This window comes from Egretta garzetta, unplaced genomic scaffold, assembly GCF_000687185.1.
Source record: "Egretta garzetta isolate BGI_Z169 unplaced genomic scaffold, ASM68718v1 scaffold363, whole genome shotgun sequence".
Classification (NCBI taxonomy): domain Eukaryota; kingdom Metazoa; phylum Chordata; class Aves; order Pelecaniformes; family Ardeidae; genus Egretta; species Egretta garzetta.
This window is the reverse complement of record NW_009259039.1, coordinates 657,901-678,610: the sequence shown is the minus strand read 5'-3', so window position 1 is coordinate 678,610 and position 20,710 is coordinate 657,901. Positions and strand designations below refer to the sequence as shown.

The 20,710-nt window shown below is 41.9% G+C and overlaps 1 protein-coding gene across 1 annotated transcript in view; it reads left to right on the top strand.

Moving 5' to 3' along the window:
• The first annotated feature begins 220 nt into the window (after window positions 1-220).
• LOC104122789 (ovostatin) overlaps window positions 221-20,710 on the top strand; it is a 26,658-nt gene continuing 6,168 nt past the window's right edge. Inside the window, exons 1-26 of the mRNA XM_009634962.2 lie at window positions 221-336; window positions 874-1,057; window positions 1,400-1,556; window positions 3,014-3,066; window positions 3,946-3,966; window positions 5,004-5,172; window positions 5,706-5,790; window positions 6,572-6,683; window positions 7,073-7,187; window positions 7,405-7,514; window positions 9,131-9,289; window positions 9,661-9,888; window positions 10,393-10,450; window positions 10,951-11,096; window positions 12,145-12,294; window positions 12,872-13,042; window positions 13,367-13,499; window positions 14,093-14,189; window positions 14,693-14,921; window positions 16,230-16,353; window positions 16,699-16,817; window positions 17,257-17,308; window positions 18,049-18,132; window positions 19,058-19,234; window positions 19,761-19,842; window positions 20,321-20,477. Coding sequence (XP_009633257.1) covers window positions 272-336; window positions 874-1,057; window positions 1,400-1,556; window positions 3,014-3,066; window positions 3,946-3,966; window positions 5,004-5,172; window positions 5,706-5,790; window positions 6,572-6,683; window positions 7,073-7,187; window positions 7,405-7,514; window positions 9,131-9,289; window positions 9,661-9,888; window positions 10,393-10,450; window positions 10,951-11,096; window positions 12,145-12,294; window positions 12,872-13,042; window positions 13,367-13,499; window positions 14,093-14,189; window positions 14,693-14,921; window positions 16,230-16,353; window positions 16,699-16,817; window positions 17,257-17,308; window positions 18,049-18,132; window positions 19,058-19,234; window positions 19,761-19,842; window positions 20,321-20,477 — 3,237 coding nt within the window. The 5' untranslated portion in view covers window positions 221-271. The remainder of the gene's footprint in view (window positions 337-873; window positions 1,058-1,399; window positions 1,557-3,013; window positions 3,067-3,945; window positions 3,967-5,003; window positions 5,173-5,705; window positions 5,791-6,571; window positions 6,684-7,072; window positions 7,188-7,404; window positions 7,515-9,130; window positions 9,290-9,660; window positions 9,889-10,392; window positions 10,451-10,950; window positions 11,097-12,144; window positions 12,295-12,871; window positions 13,043-13,366; window positions 13,500-14,092; window positions 14,190-14,692; window positions 14,922-16,229; window positions 16,354-16,698; window positions 16,818-17,256; window positions 17,309-18,048; window positions 18,133-19,057; window positions 19,235-19,760; window positions 19,843-20,320; window positions 20,478-20,710) is intronic.

The following is a 20,710-nucleotide window of genomic DNA, read 5'->3' as shown; positions in this document are numbered from 1 at the left end:
AGTGTTACAGTCTGAAGACAGTGGGCTGGTTTAGGTTGCAGTAGGATTAGGGGAGGTTCTTGCAAGCAGTAGGATAGACTGGGATCTCCACCCCTTGCTGCAATTATAAAGGCACTAACATTTAGGGAAGGAGCCAGGGAGGAGTTGAAGGGCCAACTCCTTTCCTCTGGAGTGCTCGGTGAGGCATGTTGCAGAGCTGTTAAACTAGCAGGCAATTAATTGTTTCTTGGGAAGAGAGCTTATCTCTTTCTTCTGTCTCCCAGTGAGAAAAATGTGGCTGAAGTTTCTTTTGGCTATTCTTCTCCTGCATGTAACAACTGCAAAGGAACCTGAGCCGTAAGAACTACCATATTATTACTAACAGTATTTGCAATAAGGCTTTAAAGACAGTGCTAATTAGTCCCACTACTTTTACTTTAAGTATTAAATACTGCCATGACTTATCTTTTCTAACTAGAGAGCTAAGTTAACTGGAATGTGGGTGGCAAGTGTGTGGGTCTCATTTAATATGGAGCAGACCTTCTGCCTATTGCAGAACTGCCATAGAAGTTGATGTGAACATTCAGAAAATACAGTATCAGCAACAGCAGTGTGCTTTGCTAAAAGCAGGTGGGTCCAGGACTTAGATAAAGGGCAAAAGGGCAAGAGTTGGAGTGGGGAAGGTGGGGAAGGTCAGAGCTGTGTGGGGAACCCACAGCTGGGATAGTTGGGAGCTGCAGGGCAGGAGTGAGGAGCACTGGCAGAGTGTCGCATGTTTAATGTAAACTAATCTGCGGATACTAAATAAGAACAATACTTTTTATTTGTTTCGTCATGTTGAAGCTATTTCTCCTTTCTCTATGATGTGATCACTTTGATGTTTGGATCCCACAGACAGTATGTCCTGATGGTGCCTGCTGTCCTCCAAACTGACTCTCCAGGTCAGGTTTGCCTGCAGTTCCTTAACCTCAATGAGACATTATCTGTCAGAGTCATCCTAGAATATGGTGCTGTTAACACCACTATTTTTGAGAAAACCATGACAGCAAGCAATGGTCTACAATGCTTCAACTTCACGGTAAATTCATTTTAATTTATGTCCCAATGGAAAAGAAATGTAATGAGGGACAAGAAAGTTAGAGCAGAGAGCACAGGAGAGGAACAAGCAATGGAAGAAATTGGAAGAAAAGACTTGTTGAAGGAAAAAGGAAGCAGAGGAGAGATACATAGTAACAGACAAGGAGGAATTTTTAATAGACATAAGAAATAAGAAGGGCCCAACAAAGGCGATGGAAGGTGATGGAAGTGAGATGGGTGTCTCTTTATAGGAGTCCAGGCCGCAGATATAGCTGTTCAACAGGTTCTGGAGCAAATGACTTCCAGACTAGCAACCTTCCCTTGTTTTTGTGTTTCCTCACAGATTCCTCCTGTCAATTCTGCCCCATTGGCTTTCATTTCCTTCTCTGCCAAGGGCGCCACAGTCAACCTAGAAGAGCGGCGGTCAGTGATGATCTGGAATACGGAGAGCATTGTCTTTGTGCAGACAGACAAACCCATCTACAAACCAGGACAGAGTGGTGAGTATCTATTTCATTCATAACATGTCTCTTCGGAACCAATTTCTTTAGATAGAATTTCTCTGCCAGGTTTTTTTCAGAGTGTGCTACAGTCTAGACAGTATATTCAGAGTTTCTGTTAAAACCATTGCAAGTATTTGATGTGGAGGTCAGAGACTTGTCTTCAGGCTGGTGGGAGACTGTCATCCCATGGTCTCTATTATTTTCGTTGTTGCTTCCTCCCAGGTGAAAGAAGAGGGGAGCTTTTACTGCTGCTGTTTCATTATTGGTGACAGGCCAAGATAATGAAAAGAGGTGATTAGATCACTACTTATGGGCCTGGTATGAAACAGTACTCCCACAGTCTTCTGTGCTGCAGGTCACCATCAGTGACAGCCTAAAGACCAAGAGTCAAATCCATTATTTTAAAATTATTTTTAAGTATTTAAAGACAAAATCATGCTATTCACCTTCTGGGTTCTGATGGGTTTGGACTTTATATTTTCAAGCTGATTTTTTTCCTACACTATTTCCCTATCCATACTTCTCATCTGGCCACTGAACAGAGCTCCATTTATGCAAAGAACCATTTATCTGGATCTATTCCTTAATTCATTTCTAGGCGTTAAGGCTTCTAGCACACAGCTAGGAAATAGTACGAGAATACTTCTTTCCAGAGGTCAGACAAATAACATACCAATTAGACTGGATCAGCTATACTTTAATTAGGGATGAGTTCTATCTACATGCATACATAGCATGAAGAAAAGCTTACCAATCAGAATTTGGTGCCACCAAGGTGTCCCACAAACATGACTTGATTATTTGTCAGATTGCTTGGTTTTGAGGTAGGGAAGCAGTAGACTAAATTAAATGATGTAAAGATAATGCTTTGTAAGGACATTTTTGAAACACATTTTTATGTTTTTCCTTGTACAGTAATTCATCATTCTTCTTTTGGTTTTTCTCTTGTAAAAAAAAAAAAAAAAAAAGAAAAGGCACAGACTGAACTAATAAGAATTACACTGCATTGGGAAAAACTGGCACTTCACCTACTTCCATTAATATTTGTAACTTTCACATATTCAAAGCAACAAACCCTGCTTTAGAGATGGGGAAATGAAGAAGAACAAATTTGCCTACCTCACGCAGCCAGCCACAGAAAGAGTTATGGTTGTGACTTGAGACTGCCTGACCTGCACAGCAGTTCTGGCTCACCCAGTCATCCCCTTTCTCTGAGGTTAAGCAAACTTTCATGAAAGAACAAGAGTGAGTGAGAACTCAATGCTGGGGAAAAGCCTCCTCAGCAAAGTCTGTGTAGGATTCTTTTACTTTCAGATGCATTTTATTACCTGCATCCTGTGCAAGTGGGACTGTTAGAAGATCCGGTAAAACTAGGAGTACTAATGAATGCAAAACATCATGCGCAGACAAATAAACTACAGTTAATTATAACACCCTGTTCCTTGTCTTTTCAGTGATGTTTCGTGTTGTTGCCCTGGATTTCAATTTTAAACCTGTTCAGGAGATGGTGAGTGACCAGTAATATTTCCCTGTATTTAAAACTGCTGGGAGACCACCTCTTCTCAAATTTTAAATAAGCAATTTCTGTGGATAAAATGACATATTGCAGAGACTAAATGCCAAATTTCCTAACCACATGCTATAATCCACCCTTATGCTAGAGTCACAGGGAAGAGTGCAAGTGTGTAGCAGGTTGGACTCCTGACACAACACCTGCTATTGCTGGGAAAGAGGCTTGAAAAACCATCCGCTTTGTTGCTACAGGTCATCGTTTTAGCTCCAACCAGAGAACCCACTGTTCAGTCCCCCGCTATTACTGTTCAGCAATTGTTGCTTGCGAAAACTGGCAGGTCATCCACCTAGTTCTTTGCTGGTTTTAGAAATGGAGAAATGAAAATATAAATTGTTGCCACAGTTGTTTATCTCATCAGAGGCACTCTTTTCATTACCAGCAAGCTGCCTTCATGCTCATAGCACATAAACCAAGAGACAGAAGGGTCTTTCCTGCCCTCCTCTCATGTGGTTGTAATGCAGAAGACAGCACAGTGTTACCAAAAGAGCTGGTGTTAACAAGCAGAGTGCAGATATAAGAAGCCCAAATCATGGTTTACATGCACCTCTATAACTTACTCAGCTACTCTGGGATTGCACTAAACCCAGTATGCTCAGAAACTGCCCCAACATTCTTATTTCATTACTTGCCTTCATGTAATTTTCTTCTTGAAGTAAAACTGCTATTAAACTGGTCAAAATAAGAGATGAGGAGCTCTGACTACTGGTATTCTACTGATTATTAGTTAAACGTTTCTCACAGTCCTGGGAAAAACTAATTTGTGTTTGTTCAGCCACTTAATCTCTTTTCCCACTTTGTTTTTTCCTCTTTCAGTACCCCTCGATTGCAATTCAGGTAAGAGATTGTTTTCTCTTTTTACTGTTTTACACATATAAAAATAAAATCTAGGGCACAAGTGCTTACATCAGTTTGTATGTGTCCACACACAGCCAAATGCTGCTCCTGAGTACACTGGCAGGAGTTAACAGAAACTTCATAAAATCCCAGGATGCTGTTCAAGCTTTACTAACATGGAAAGCACACCTATATTCATCTCTGTTATCAAAAATTGCACTGTTCTTATGCCTGCCTTTGACTCCACTCTGCCTCCTTCAGTTTGCTCAACTTATTTTGGGGTATATCTTTTCATAACTCAAGTGCTGCTGAAAAAACTATGAACACAAATATAGGCTGTGGATACCATTACTAGCAACGTTAGCGCTTCCATGACATTTTCTCATGGTTTTTAGAATTGCAATCACAGTTCATGTCTAGACAGTATTCTTGCAAGTTTTCATTCTATACCATGAAGTCAGGTGACATTATTTTGTTTGCGGTGAAACATACATATTTGGAGCTCCGCGGGTGTTTTTCTGCAGTTTTCTGCTTTAAACAGTTCAAGGAAATGATGTGAATGAGTTTTCTTTAGTCTAACTACCATGAAATATACTTGGAGGCAAATGACACCTCAGTGAATGCAGAAGAAATGCTTCCTTCTTCCAGCAGCTGAAAAAAGCTAGAGACCAAGATTTGTGTGGGATAAGCTTGCCTGAAGGGGAAGCACAAAGAAGAAGGGTCTTTCTTTCTCTTCCCCCTTGACACAAAGCTAGAGCAACACATGCTAAAAAGCAGGGAAGAGCAGTACTGTGCAACTTCCCCTCATGATTGAGACTAACACCTGGGCTGGCAGAGAATGCCTAAATCTGAGGTCAACAGATAAGAATCCAGCAACAATCAGAGTATTAAGGCATAATTTATCTCAGTGCACGTGCACTTCCCCAATGAGTTAAAGTAGCTTGCCCTATTTTCTTCTTTGCTTCTGGTTTTGTGTGCTAGTAGCAAAAGGTTTACAAGGCAAACAAACTGTGAGTCCATATTCTTTTTTTCTTCAGGATCCACAGGGCAACAGGATCTTTCAGTGGCAAAATGTGACGTCACAGATGAATATTATCCAGATTGAATTCCTCCTTACCGAAGAGCCTATCCTGGGGAATTACAAAATTATCGTAGCAAAGAAGTCAGGAGATAAAACAGATCACTCATTCCTTGTGGAGGAATATGGTAAATGCCACCCGTTGGGGTTTTTTTCAGAGTAGAAAATATTATAGATGAGCCCCTATCAATCAACCCTTTCAATTGCTAGAACCTCAAACAGCTTCCTGGTAAATGAAACTTCAATTAGTTGTCATTAAGAACTGGAGAGGAATAAAAAGCCAAAGAACAGAAATTAACCACTTTGCACAGATACAGCCAGGAAAATAATCTGCATAACAAATGAATAAGTTAATTGCAAATTTCACTGTGATAAACTAACCTTCTCCTAGCCATGTCCACGAACTTTCTTGGCCAAAGCTCTGCAAGGCATCTAGACATCACAGGATTCACCTCAGAAGTCCTGACTTCTCTTCAAAACTTTGTAGAAATGCTTTAGTGAGCCTTCACAGGTCAGACCACTTCCTGACTGTTTTGGCACCCCAGTTCTGAGATCCCATTCCATATGTGACAATTTCTCTTTCATCTCAGGAGGGCCTGCCATTTGATAATGTGCCAGTATTGGTTTTGTGGTTGTGGGGTTTTTTTATTCTTTGTCCTAGTGTTGCCAAAATTTGACGTCACAGTCACTGCACCAGAAAGCCTTACAGTCCTGGATTCAGAGTTCACAGTGAAAGTCTGTGGAGTGTAAGTACCACATGCGGAGTGGTTAGGAAATAGGCTAACGAGTGAGAACTTCCCAAGGACGGGGGAAAGAGACAGGGCTTAGAGAAGAGACAAACATAAAGAGGGCCTCAGAAGAGGTTGGCCAGGGTTGACTTGGTGGTTGGAGCTTTCATTCACCTTATTTTATTGTATGAGTAGTCTCTTCCAGCTGGTGTTTGGTGGGTTGAATAAATCTTTTGAGAGGTCTCCTGCTGCAGTAGGATGTGTCCACTCCCAACGAGCCATTTCAGAAGGAGATATTCATACAGCAGAGCACTGTTAAATTCTAGCAAGGGTCTTAGGATTCTAGCTGGTTTTAACTCCCCCTTCAAGCTTAGTCCTTCAGAAGGACTTTCCTTACTCTAATACCAAGATCTCAAAATTTAGAATCCAGGGTTGAAATCCTGATTCCCTTGAAGATATGAGGAGTTTTGCTTTGATTTCAGTGAGTCTAGAACTCCAGTCTAAGCTGAAGAGTGGAGACAATAGTCATAACTTGGTTAGTAGTCATGTCTGTCCATCATGCTTATAGACATTTATTTTTAGGTGTGGTTTTGGTTCATGGGTTTAGGAGTGAAATAAAATTCATTAATATTTCAACTTCTGAGTTGCATTATCTTTTTGTAACAGCAGAAGAGTTAGGAAAAAGCCTGTGAAACTATTCCATTCTTTGACTTCCCAGCCCACTACTCATCCTGGGTCTATTCCAGCATTAGTCAATTTTTCAAGCATCAGCTCATGGACCTATTTCCTCTTCCCCTAGGTACACCTATGGCCAGCCTGTTGAAGGGAAAGTCCAGCTCAGCGTGTGCAGGGATTTTGATTCTTATGGGAAGTGCAAGAAAAGCCCAGTTTGTCAATCATTTACTAAAGACGTATGATACATAATTATTATTCCTCTTTGTGCTTGCCCTCTTTCCTGTGTTCTTGCTTCTCTCCCTTTCCTTGTCACACTTTTCTTTCTCTCCTTGATGCTTCGCTTCATTCTACTCATCTATTTGCTTACATCACTAGCTAGGAACTTAGGGCACCTCATTTATTTTCTTGGTTTCCTACAGGCCTGAAGAAGGGCTGATATGTTCCTTCTTCATGACTTCGTAACTCAGTATTTCATCTGAAAAGTGATGTCTCCATCAGTCCTGTATAAATAATGTTAAAAGTAGTGGGAAAAAACTTCACTCACTAGAGAAGGTCCCCCTGTATTTCCAGCATCCTTTGAAAGCTGAGATCCTTGGTAACAGGATTTGTTTTCTTCCCTTTCCAGCTGAAGACAGAGGGCTGTCTCTCCCAGGTTTTCAGCTCCAATATCTTTGAGCTAAATCGCATTGGTTATGTGAGGAATCTTGACGTGAAAGCCACTGTCACAGAGAAAGGAACAGGTAATCCCTTCTAGACAGTCAGAAACAGCAACAGTGGTGTGGTCAAAAAAGAGAGCAGGAGACACTCAGCCTCTGCCTGCTGAGTACAAGGATGTCTTCCTGAAGAAGGAGATCCATTTCTATAAGAACAGTGACTATCTCCAGAAAATTGCTGACTCTGATGAAGCTATATGCAAGGCAAAGTATATAATCTCTTGACCCTGGACATGTCTTACAGGCCTTCGACTTACAGCTACTCAGTCTATTTCCATAACTCGGGTGATGAGCAGTATACAGTTTGAGAACATGGATCGCCACTACAAAAGAGGAATTCCTTACTTTGGACAGGTAAGCAAGGGCATAGAGAGCTTGTGTTGAAGATGACTGACAGGGAATCACATGACAACAGTGATGGAAACATTTGGGGAACTGTTTGGGACAAGGGGTGTTCTCCCCAAGCTTCTTTCTTTACATACATTGCCCTACTGGCAATTCTGAATACTGAAGAGTACTAGTTTATTCTGAGCTTGACTCTGCCAGAAATATTTTGAATCAAAAGAATCCATTAACTAGCATTTTTCTAGTTCATATGCCAGCCAGAGATGAATAAAACCACTGGGAGATGAGGGAAGAAAGAGTGAAAGGAATTAAGAAAAAAGACAAGGCAATAACAACAGTTTCTGTCTCGAAAAGCTTTTTCATGATGTTATGTTTCATGACCAATCTCACATAACTCTGTCAGTGGTTTAAAGGTTAGGGATAAATCTCTCCCTTTCCTTCAGTTCAGCTTTTTTTCAGTGAGGAAAGGGTAAGGGGGGATCTTACCTGTAGCACTGTAAGGAGAGAAGACATTGTCTTTCAAGGATCTTTTTCCATTCTGGAAGATGTCTATATAACCTTCTCACTTGGTCCCTACTGCTGCTCCATTCTTCAGACTGCTGTGCACCTTACCAACCCTTACGGGAGGATGGGGGTCAACAGGCTCCCTGGGGTGACATGCCACAGTGAATTCCTCAAACACACACATTCTTGCACACGCTAGAGGTTAAACATGCTGAAAGACATGTGGTAGGAGGCAGGGATGTCACATCTCAGAGACAAAGCTGCAGGCTTTTTTCAGAAAAAAGCCCTTCAGGGTCCTATCAGGGGGACTATTTCCTGGAAGTCACTGATCCCAGTCCCTGTCCTGGCGCCATCACATGCCATTCACAGTCCTTCCCTGCACTAATAAACATCTGTTGCTGGCCATATGTTGTATACGTTCACTTTTTGTTGCATTCAGTCCCACTGAAATCAACGTTCACCTGAATACTTTTAGTTCTCTATTGTTATTTTTGTTTCAGAGGTCATTTGTCTCCATGCTTTTTCTGGACCATGAGGATAGTCAGTCTTTTAAGCTTGTATTTAATATATTATTACTTCTGCCATCTTTTTCTGAAGAAAACTCAGAATGAATGCTCAGTTCCAGCAACCAAAAATTTACCTAATGGTGTCTGTTATTTTTTATTTGTTTGTTTAACACGTAAACAGCAGAGGCAGTAGTGACAGAATCAGAAAAGCTTTTGAAACAAAGATCTGGAGAAAAGGCCTTCAGACACTGAAAGTTTCAGCAGAAGACTCTCAAAACTAAGAAAGGAAAAAATGGAGGAAGGGAAGCCTATCTTTAAACTGGAAATGTGTACTCAGAAGGGACTGGCCAGGAAAGAGATGAGGCATAAGAAGTTCTTGCTCCACAGAAGGACATTATCAATGATGTAGCAGATGCTGAAGAAGCTCCTGTTCCAAACCTCGTAAGATAACTGAGATAGCTGCCAGAAAGTTTAGAGAGACATTTCAGTTATTAAGTATTGCTTTGAAGGGAGAAGAAAAAGCAATTCTACTGTGTCAAGAACAAAGGAGTGCAAAACATTAACATCTGCATACAGAAAGATAACATGTTGAAAGTCTTGCATTCTCTTCTACAGATCAAATTGGTCGACAAAGACAATTCTCCTATTTCCAATGAGGTTATTCAGCTATTTGTCAATAACAAGAACACAGACAACTTCACCACTGATGATAATGGAGTTGCAGAGTTTAGCATTGACACATCCAAAATGTTTGATCCTGAGATCAGTTTGAAAGTGAGTACAAAATAAGGCTGAATAGAGACAGAGAGAAATATGACTGCTCTCAAACTGAACCCCAAAAAGCATGGGATGAGGTTTGAATTCTGGTAATAAAAATGTGCTTTCTCTGGCTTATTCCATGTTCTAGAGCTCTCAAAAATGACTGTAAAAGAAGAGAGGAGAACACCTGAGTTCTTGCAATGCAATGGCTTGCTGCAAGGCTGCAAGACCATTGTGCTGCTTTTTCCTTACCAGTTTACCTTTAGATGCAACTCTTAAATATATGCATTGTGTGAACTAATCATTCTGATGTCAGTATGTGATAATGAGTTCCCTAGTGACCTCTGTTTGTTTTCCTTTCCTTCCCCACTCCCTCTCCTTATCAGGCAACTTATAAAACCAGTGACCAGTGCCACTTTGAAGGTTGGATAGAGCCTTCCTACCCTGATGCATCTTTCTCCATCCAGCGCTTCTACTCCTGGACTAACAGTTTTGTGAGGATTGAGCCTTTGTGGAAAGATCTGAGCTGTGGGCAGAAAACAATGATCACTGTGCACTATGTCTTGAACACAGAAGGATATAGGAGCATCAGCACCATGAACTTCTACTATGTGGTGAGCGTGGCATTGTTGTATGGTTTGCTGAAAGGGCTTGACCAGGCAGCTATCTGGCAGTCCATCCACAGCAATTACAGCAGTGAGTGCTCTTCCAGCTTTTGGATTACCAGCCAGCACAATGGCCAACAAAAAACATTGAGGTGGTTTGGCAAAACTACTCTCTCAGGAAACACAAACCCCATTTCTGGCTATGTTACTCTATTTCATTGTAAGGACCCACCTTCATAATGTCTCAGGCCAGGGTTCTTGTCCCTTCCCTCCAAGAAAGCCTTTATGGTATTCTCTGCCTCCCTCTTCCCTTCCTTTTCCTTCTGCTTCCTGATCAGTGACAAAGGCTACAGCAGTGGCAGAATCCAGCATGCCCTAAGGCTGATGTTTAAGCATTTGAAACCATCTCAATGTACATGCCTTGATTGTCCTGACAATGTGCATTGAACTTGAATGTCTCTTTCTCCCTCCAACCTCTACCAATCCATAAATGCATTGCTCTTCTCTGCACAGGGCATGGCAAAAGGCAAGATTGTCCTTACAGGGGAAATTAAAGTTAATATCCAAGCTGGTAAGTTAAGTTGCCAATCCATGTTTCTGCATTTAAAAAAAAAAAAAAAAAAGAGGGATGGTTGAACCGAGGACCAAGGCAAGACTTCTTGGATGTCAGCAGCTATTGGGAGGGCTGTATCTCTCTCCATCCATGCACGTATGCATGATACTAGCACCACCACTAAGATCACTGTAAAGATTTTGTCCAGCAACTAGTTCATTTGGTAAGAGTCAAGAAGTAGTGTCCTGTAAAGATCTTCCCAAAGGATGATGTAGGGAATGCAGAGTGTCTGGCTTAGTGGGCTATCTGAATCTGACCACATGTTCAAACCCACAATAAATCTGAGAACACCTGGATCTAAGCCCAGGCATGTCATCTCCTGGCAAATCCAGGATTTTTCAGTTTATCATCTAAGTACAGTTTGCTCCACTGACAGCTACATGCCAGTTGAGGACGGCTACTACTACAGAAGATCTTTGCGCTTCTCTCCTTATTGTTCCCTTTCTCTCTTCCAACAGACCAAAATGGCACTTTCACCATCCCACTTGTGGTCAATGAGAAAATGGCTCCAGCCCTTCGGTTGCTGGTATATACCTTACACCCTGCCAAGGAGCTGGTGGCAGACAGCATCCGATTTCCAGTTGAGATGTGTTTCAAAAACAAGGTGAGAAGCACCAAGATACAGCAAGTCTTACCTGCTGTCAGATAAATACAAATTCTTGGCGGACATATTCACAACAGATTCCCAGGCTTATTTCTTGTTTCCATCCACTTCTCTCAGCATTAGTCTCTTCATTCTCTTTTTTCTCTTTTTCCTTATATCTCTCCTCTACCACCACCTCCTGGCATTATTGTCAAAAGGTAAATCCTCTTTTAACATTAAAAACTACTTTTCAGGAAGCCCACACTACCCCTGGATGGTTCCTGCCTCTCTTGAACTGTATTAGTGTCTTATTTAGTTTAGACTGTCTGTTCTTTAGCATAGCAAACACACTTTAGTCTTATCCCACTTCACTGTTTAATCTAATTTTTTACGTTTTTTCATTGAAAAATGTGATTTGGGTTTACCAGAGCTAAATTAATTTAGAAAAGAAAGCTTAAGTTTTCCTTCCATGTTTTTTCCACTGAAACATCTTGATTTGTGATTTTGAAATCAGATTTCGCCTTTAAGATTCTGATTTTTCTAATTTTCAGCTAAAAAAAAATTTTAGGAAAGATAAAACAGATGAGGTTAAGTAAAATGTTTCCATTTACCCAATGTGGTCTTCCCCTCCTACTTCTTCCTTCTTATAAAACACAAGTGTGGAATAGATTGTGCTCTGAATAGATTCAAAACAGAATATGTTCTGTATTTTCTAAGGTGAGCCATGGACCCAGTAAAAATATTATTTGTTCACTGTAGTGCTTATTACATGCAGTCTGTGTCATAAGAAGACTTGATTTGATAATAGCAACAATCAAATCACACTTTATTTTAAAGTACTTGAGGTAGGCTATCACGGGAGTCTAAATGCCTCTTGTCTAAGCCCCCATTATAGCAGAGGCCTGGTCAACAAAGGCAGTGGAGGCCAGACATCCTCCTCCAGGCAGACAATCTGTGCTTTAACAAAAGAGCCTTCTACTCTCCTTCTTGCCCTCCGTTCACACACACATCTAGCGCAGCCCCAGGCAGTAGGGATTAGCCATCCCAACATCCATTTGATAAATTTCAGGTCCAGCTGCAATTCTCTGAAAAGCAGATGCGCTCAGCTTCCAACATCAGCTTAGTCATTGAAGCTGCTGCCAACTCCTTCTGCGCTGTGAGGGCAGTGGATCAGAGTGTGCTGCTCCTGAGGTCTGAGACAGAGCTGTCTGCAGAAACGGTAAGCTGCCCAAACAAATGCCTTGTCTCCTTCCACTGCGGCACTGCTTCCTCCTCCTCCTCCCTTACAGTGCCTCTCCACTTGAGGCTGCTAGACTGGGTTAGACGTCTACTGCTTTTTGCACGTGCTTGTCATAAACTATCTGTAACAGGCAATACACAGCTTTTGTTTCTTGGCAGTTGGAAGTCCTCTTTCAGGTGGGATTTGGTTTAACCGGTGGCTGGTCTCTGGCAGCACGGCCCTCTGTTGTATCAGCCACTCCTCCCAGTTTCATGTCATCAGCAAACTTGCTGAGGGTACACTTTGCCCCATCACCCAGATCATTAATGAAGATGTTTAACAGGATTGGACCCAGTATTGACCCCTGGGGTACACCACTAGCTAGTGCCCTCCAACTAGACCTTGTACCACTGTTCACCACCCTCTGAGTCCAGCTGTTCAGCCAGTTTTCAATGCAGGAAACAGAGCCTTATTTCAAATGGGCCAACATCTCAGCTCTGGCAATTTGCAGCACATGACAGCATAATCAGAACTGATATTTACACACAGACATTTCGTGTTTCCTTCTCCCTCACAGATCTACAGCCTGCATCCCCTGCAAGACTTTCAAGGCTACATCTTCAATGGGCTCAATCTAGAAGATGACCCTCAAGACCCCTGTGTCTCATCTGACAACATCTTTCACAAAGGCTTGTATTACACACCTGTAATGTCTGGATTAGGCCCAGATGTATATCAGTTCCTCAGGGTAAATGTTCCATACATTACTTAAGTCTGTTGAAGTGAATTTACACTTATGTAGTTTTAGATATTTCTGCAAATGACGCTGTTAGTAAAACTCATAAACAACAAACTCTCCTCATGGACATCTGTTCTCAGTTGACACTGGTGCCTACTGTGATTTTTCCAGCACAGTAGCTGGAAAGCTCAATGCACAAAGCTCCCACAAGCCTCTGCATAGATGTCTCTAGGCATCTCTGTGGTGGAAAGGCAGTAATGAGAAAGAGGGAGGAATGGAATAAACCTCAGAGATAGTATGATTATAGCTAACACCAAAATGTGTTTTTTACAGGATATGGGCATGAAATTTTTTACTAACTCAAAGGTTCGGCAACCAGTTGTGTGTAGTAGTGAGACTGTAAGACCTCCATCATATTTCTTGAATTCAGGATTCATGGCTTCTACATACCATGTCAAATCATCAGGTAATACAGGGGACAGGAAAGAGATTTTATTTTTCTCCTTAAATGAAGTGGTATTCATGTGACATGGACATGGACAGTACTCATGAATCACATTGGTATTGATATTGAATATTGTTCTGGCACAGAATGAGATGGCTTAGGATAATGACCAATGTCCAAAAAAGTCTTTTAGGTCCACACTTCTGGTTCACGTCCAGTTTCATGCTGGGAAGTGTTGGCAATCAGTAGAGTGTCACACAAAACTAACACTGTTGACACTGATTCCCAGAGCTTGTTTGAAAAGACAGTGCAACAGTGTGGGCAGCAAACAGATCTAAGAGCCAAGTGACCTGAATACTAGCCCTAGGTCTCGTGCTCATATCTGGAGACAAAAGCACTTCAAGTAATGTTTTCTTTCTCTGTGATACCAGGTTATACTAACTCAGAGATACATTAGTGACATAAATTAATATTTGTGTGGCAGTCTCAGTTAGAAAGAAATGGGTAAACATCAGTCATACTTCATACTGGCCCATGCATATTAAAACCTATCCTTTCTGGAAGTCTTTGTTACATGAACCAGGTTTGACTAAATTTCCATTATCTTTTACCAGCTGAAGTTGCTAGAGAGGAACGTGGGAAGAGAGTCATCCTTGAGACTATTCGAGAATTCTTCCCTGAAACTTGGATTTGGGATATAGTCCTAATTAAGTGAGTACTGCTTCTTCACTCTCTTTGCCTTGTTTTAAGAGTTACTAAATATGTCCTCTGATGTCCTGCAAGGTGTCATTTCCTTGCCACCTCTTCTTACATTTTGGCCTTGAAGACTTAGCTTTTTCAATTGTCATTTGACCATCTGCCATCCTCTTTTCCATGGTAAAATTACCCTGTCCCTCCAGGCACGTATTCCCACAATATATATACTATGAGTCATATTCCTTTCCTAAGAAGAGGGACGCCTCTATTTAAAATATGGCTCTGCAAAACAAGAATTCTGAGCTTTCTTTCCAAACTCAGGGAAATGAAGGGCAGAAGAACTTTCAAATAGGATTTTCTCAGAAGATTTGGGTGATAAGTTCTGGGGGGACTTGGATGTGGGATTTCTGCAGACAGAATACGGGTAGTGCTGATTTTCAAAACCCGTTGCCTCTACTGAGAAGCAAGGTATATGAAACTTACCCTTTCTAAACTCATCCTTTATCCATTCCCATCAGCTCTACTGGAAAAGCCAGCATCTCATACACCATCCCTGACACCATCACTGAATGGAAGGCCAGTGCATTCTGTGTGGAAGAGTTGATTGGATTTGGTATATCAGTGCCTGCCACCCTGACAGCCTTCCAGCCTTTCTTTGTGGACTTGACCTTGCCATACTCTATCATCCGAGGAGAAGAATTCCTGCTTAGAGCCAATGTCTTCAACTACCTTGACCACTGCACTAGCGTGCGTACTTCTGCCCACACTTACCCCATATCCAAAGAAGTTGCAGCCTTTGTAGTCTGAAAAAAAAAAAGCAACAAAATGATTGGTGTAGATGACTGGATCTGTCCCTGCTCTGGATTGATGTACTGCTCATTTTATCTCATGATAGCTTTTCCTGACTGGATTTGTCCTCCTAGGCCACTAGAAAGCAAAGGGAGATCTGTGTAAACTGCAGCTAGGATGGGTGTATAAGCAACTGTCTCTAGAGATTCACAGGGGAAGGAAACAAGTGCTTTGCTGAGTATCATTCACCATTCACAGTCAGGCAGGATATTGGTGGGTTTACTGGGGGCTTTTCTTTATGGATATATGTGAAAATGTGAAGAAGTGAAGGGCTTGTGCTTGCCAAACAGAAGAAAGTGGAAAGAGCAAGAAGAGGAGAGCAGATAAACTCTTCTCTGGGGTGAAAGTTCCCAAATGTACCAAAACAGGGAGCAAAAAAGTCCAGTACTTGCCCTACAGAGTACCTGTCCAGCTAGAAGCTCTATTGCTCCCAGACACTGGGGGAAATAGTCTCAATATTCAGTACTTTCCAGGCAAAATGCCTCCAGACCACAGGTGCTCTGCACCTCTGCATGGAGGCAGCTTACACATAATTTAAAGGACACTTGAAGAAAAGAAAACAGGGATCTTATGTTTGGCTTCTTGTTTCTTATGTTGTATCTAGGAATCATGAAAAAAAGCAGGTGTACAGTTTAGAATTCTGCTTGATTTGAATGCTGAAAATCAGCTGTCCAGTCTCAAAAGGAGATCACCACCAAAGGAGGAAAAATCAAGACACAATTTAGCGATGTGTTTTTTCCAAACTCTGTTAACAGTTTGACCTAACAAAACAAAAAGGCCTAGGATTTTAAACATCCTAGAAAAAAAGATCTCCATTTTTGAGGCTTTCCTCTCTTAACCTTGTTTTTCAAGAATTCCTACAACAACAGAAGAACAAAGACTAATCAGTGGTTTCCTTTGCAAGTTAGTTCAAAGCCATTAGGACCAGGTCAACTGAACATAACTCAATACCTTGATTAGGAATCAGAAGTATGCATAGCATATTTAACATCTCAGTGGAGAGTGTCATGAGAAGCAAAAGGGAACACTATTAAGACTACATCTGATGGATGATTCATCTAACACCATAATCCCAGGCCTTAAATCTGTTCTACACCATTAACACTGGACATAAGCAGAGACTATCTCAACCCCCTCTAACAATAAAGTACCATTTGCCTATGGTACAAAACTTTCATCCCATCACACTCCTCTTTCTGTTTTCAGATTAATGTTTTGCTGTTAGATTCCCTTGATTATCAGGCCAAAGTCATCTCTCCAGAGGATGATGGATGTGTATGTGCCAAAGAAAGACAGACCTACGTCTGGAATATTTTCCCCAAAGAAATTGGTAAGTGCCTTTGAATCTACCTGGTTTTCTCACCTGAGATTGATACTGATCAATTTATACCTTACCTGAAAAAACCTAATCTTCTTCCAGCCTGGAGAATTTGGACTACCACTGGTCTTTCCAGCTGTCTGGGCTAAAGAGCTCCTCCACAACTACAGTGTGTTTATCATGACCGTTTTCAGAGATTAGTTCTCTTCCCTTATGTCTCACCTAGAGTGATTGACTGTTCATTATGTTGCACTCCTTAATATCTGTAGATATTCATTATCAGATTAAATTTATTACTTTAGCCATCATTCTGCATGATAAAAGTCCATTTTTTCTGCTTTTCTGCTACTGTTTAAGGTAATGTAGTATTCAGCATTACTGCAGAGACCAAGGATGATGGATCTTGTGGAGACAAAGCACCTAGGAACATCAGTATTGTCTACAGGGACACCCAGATCAGAACAGTGTTGGTTGAGGTACTGCTGACAGCTCTTATTCTTTGCCCTGTACTCCCTTCCACGAGGAAAGAAAAGCACAGCAAAAGTACCAAAAGCAAGTAAAAGTTTTTCAGGTTCCCTGAAGAACTCCTGCTTTGGTTCCACCTGCATCTGTCTGGGGCAGGGTCTGGGTGTTCAATTTAAGACCAAGTCCACTCCCATCTGATGTCCTCTTCCATGAGGATCAGTGGGTGTTGGTAAGTGCACATCTCCCTCATGCAGAGGAGAAACTGGGAATGAGGGACTCTTACTTTTAGTAGCAGACACATCAGGGATGAACCTGCAAACTCTTGCTTCAGTCCAGCCACCTTATGATGCAGGAGGATGGGGTGGGGTGACAGCTATTCTGTCACTGCATTTCTACTGTGTGCTTTTTTCTCATCCACTGAATGTGTCTCTTCTTCCCATCACCATGCAGCCTGAAGGCATCAGAAGGGAAAAGACCAAAAACTCCCTAATCTGTACAAAAGGTAAGGGTCTTATTTACTCTTGCAGTTTCCTGCAGGAAATGCTGCATTTCCCCAGAGATGCCCAAACAGCAGCTAGTGCGAGTGCTTACAGTTCAATTCCCTGCTACAAACTTCCTGCGTGATCTGGTACACGTCATTTAGGCAGCATCTGTGATGCAGTCAAAAGTGCTCAGATGCTGAAAGAAGAACTATCAAAAGGTCATCACCTTTTTGTGCAAAATCTATTCCTCATTGCATCCACTCATGTTTGACTGTTGTTCTCTATCCCAAGGATGACTGTAGCTTTCAGCTTTCCACTTCTAGTGGTAGTAGGTGAGGGAATGTAATGTTCCCTTGCACACCATCTTGGTGTTGACTGCAAACAATTTCCAAAGTTTCCCGGAAGCTCTGCCTAAAAGAGTCATAAAAGAGGCCCTGACTCTCATCAACCAGCTCTTCCCATTGTCTCACTGAAGAAATGCCCAGGGTTCAAAGACTCTACGGCCTGGGAGCCTTTCCCTGTTCAACTGATTTCTGTTGAGCAATGGCAGTTACTGCACCATTTGCATTGTTTTTCACAATTTTGATTTTGCTGTGCCCCCTTCTCTCTTGATGTTCTTGGAGACAGCTGTGAGTTTCTGTCTATTGTTGTCTCTTGTGTGCAGTTTTGCACTGTGCCATTTCTACTAGGAGAGTTTCACTGAAATAACCAGTGTTACTATACAAATGGCCACAAAACACTTAATATTTTTTCTCCACAGATGATGCGGTTATTCAAGATGTTGCTCTAGATCTACCTACAAATGTGGTGGAAGGATCAGCCAGAGCTTCCTTTTCTGTTGTTGGTAAACATAAAATTAATGAAATATAAAAAGAAAGAAAATGTAAAAATATAAAATGAAAGCTCTGTCAGGGTTCAAGATGTGAGTTTCCAGTCTTTGTGTGGGAAACTTTTAAGCAAAGAGTCTGATTCTCATCTTGTCCAGCAATGTTCTTTGCTGCATCAGAGAAATGAAGTTTCTAAGTGCTGGTTACATCCTTCTTCACTTTTCTGTTTACATTTATTGTATTTGAATGTTTTGCTCTGAAGTAGCACAGTTCTGAGTTATGACCTCAGCCAGACTCATGCCAGCAAGACTTTTTTTCACTTACCCACCTACAAATCAGAGATGCTAATGGAATCTTTTCGGTCTTTTCCTGGAAAGAACCTGGACTCAGTTACATGACTACTAGCCATAAAATCTTTGGTTTGTAATGTTTTTGATCCCAGCTCATTCCAGAAATCCCTTGCTGGGTTCTGTGCTATCTTTCCTAAAATAGCAATTTAGAAGTGGTCTATGATACATCTGCATAACTAATGTCCCTTTTCATCATTAGATGGTAATTCTGCAATACATGGTTCACTGCATCATCTCTGGGCTGTTCTGCTTCCCTCTTCTGGAAACAGAAGTTTCCCGGAAGTTCTTCTTTTTATGTCTAATAAGAAGTATCTGCTTGAAGTGGCACTAAAATAGGCACTGTTTCTGGTATGGGCAATTTAAACTAAGTAAGGAGAGGCAAGGAAGAGATTTCTTTGTTGACTGAAAAGCAGAACAGAACAAATCACCCAGTCAGCCCTGAGAGCTTCGTGCTTGTTGGAAATCTCTGTGGTACCAGCCAGGCTTGCAACCCCAGCTAGACTTTCCCTGACTCTGCCTACTGAGCAGAAATTACTGTTTATTTCGGTGGCCATGAGTTGTGCTAATCCCACCAGCATCTCCTCTTCCACAGGCGACATCATGGGCACTGCCATGCAGAATGTGCACCAGCTCCTCCAGATGCCATTTGGCTGTGGGGAGCAGAACATGGTCCTGTTTGCACCCAACATCTATGTCCTGGACTATCTGAACAAGACAGGGCAGCTGAGTGAGGAGGTCAAATCCAAGGCCATTGGATACTTAGTGAGCGGTGAGAGTTTTGTGCTTCCCTTATGATGTATGCTGAAATTCCCACTGAGGCCCAGTGAGCAGAAACGGAAGCGTGGCTATCCTAGCAGTATGGCACCGCTGCTGCAGTGCAGCTCAGTGACCCAAGGGACTGCCCTGATCAAGATATTTGCTCTCTTTGCTTTATGTTTTTCTTTCCTTATCCTATTTTCCTGAGACTCAGCTGTCATGTTTCCTTTGAGGTTCTGTCTTTCAGTCCCTTTCTCCTCTTCAACCCAGGCACAGCATGTATCCTAATCCGGTTAGCTTAGTTGGAGCACAGAGCTGATGCAGCTCTGCCTCTTCTGTGAATCAGTGCTTCTGCAGGACAAGATGTTCCATGCTTCCATCTAAGCTCCCTCAGGGCTCCCCCACTGCTTTGTAGATATATATTGCCTTTCCATGCTTTCCCATTTTAGTTTCAGACAAATCTGATAGCAAACAGAATAAGGTTTTTCTTTTTTTTTTTTTTTTAAATTAGGGAACATTTCCTCTTCTGTGTTTTGCAGGCTACCAGAAGCAGCTGTCATACAAACATCCTGATGGGTCCTATAGCATCTTTGGCACCAGGGATAAAGAAGGCAACACCTGGTGAGTGACTGGGAGCAGAAATGGCTCAGAGATTAAGTTGCATTGAATTCACGTGATGTAGGTAAAAGGCACCTTTACTAGCCAAATCAGATGTACAGAGCTGGCTAGGACTGGGACTCTGTAAGTACTAAGGAAAATGGTTCTTCACCCCTTTCCAGGTGGAGTGTGCAGAGAGAAGGTGATCCCTAAACACCCAACTGACTTTTTGATTTGCACTCCTGCTGTCTCCCATGAAACTCAATGCACTGCAGTGATCTGTAGCCAGGATCAGCCCCAGAGTGTGCTGGACACCCTTCCTGTGTCCCACCTAGCTACTGTTCCTTTAACTACCCTCTCCTGGAGGAGCACATGAAGACAAAGCAAGCCACCAACATGTTGGATATAGCTCTTCATCCTTATGCCTAGCATGAATGGAAGGGCTGACTTTTTCTGTTCCTAATTCCAGCGCTCATCTCACAGCTTCATTTTTCCCTTGCAGGCTCACTGCCTTTGTGTACAAATCATTTGCACAAGCTAGTCACTTCATCTATATTGATGACAATGTCCAGGCTCAAACGCTGATGTGGCTGGCAAGCAAACAGAAGTCAGATGGCTGCTTCCGAAGTGTTGGGACACTCTTCAACAATGCCTTGAAGGTGGAAGAGAATTACTTCTTGGTCAAATTTACACTCTTATCATTAAGAACATGTTATCCTACAATCTTATCACTACTGTCAAAAACTATACTTTACTGCAAATGTCTGTCATATGCCAAGGGCTAACTCTCCACACCTTATAATGACTATTCAGCTCAGTCAGCTTCCCCACACTGTATTTTACATCTTATGAGCACCTGAGATAGGGTTACAGGACTGTAAGCTTGAGGGGG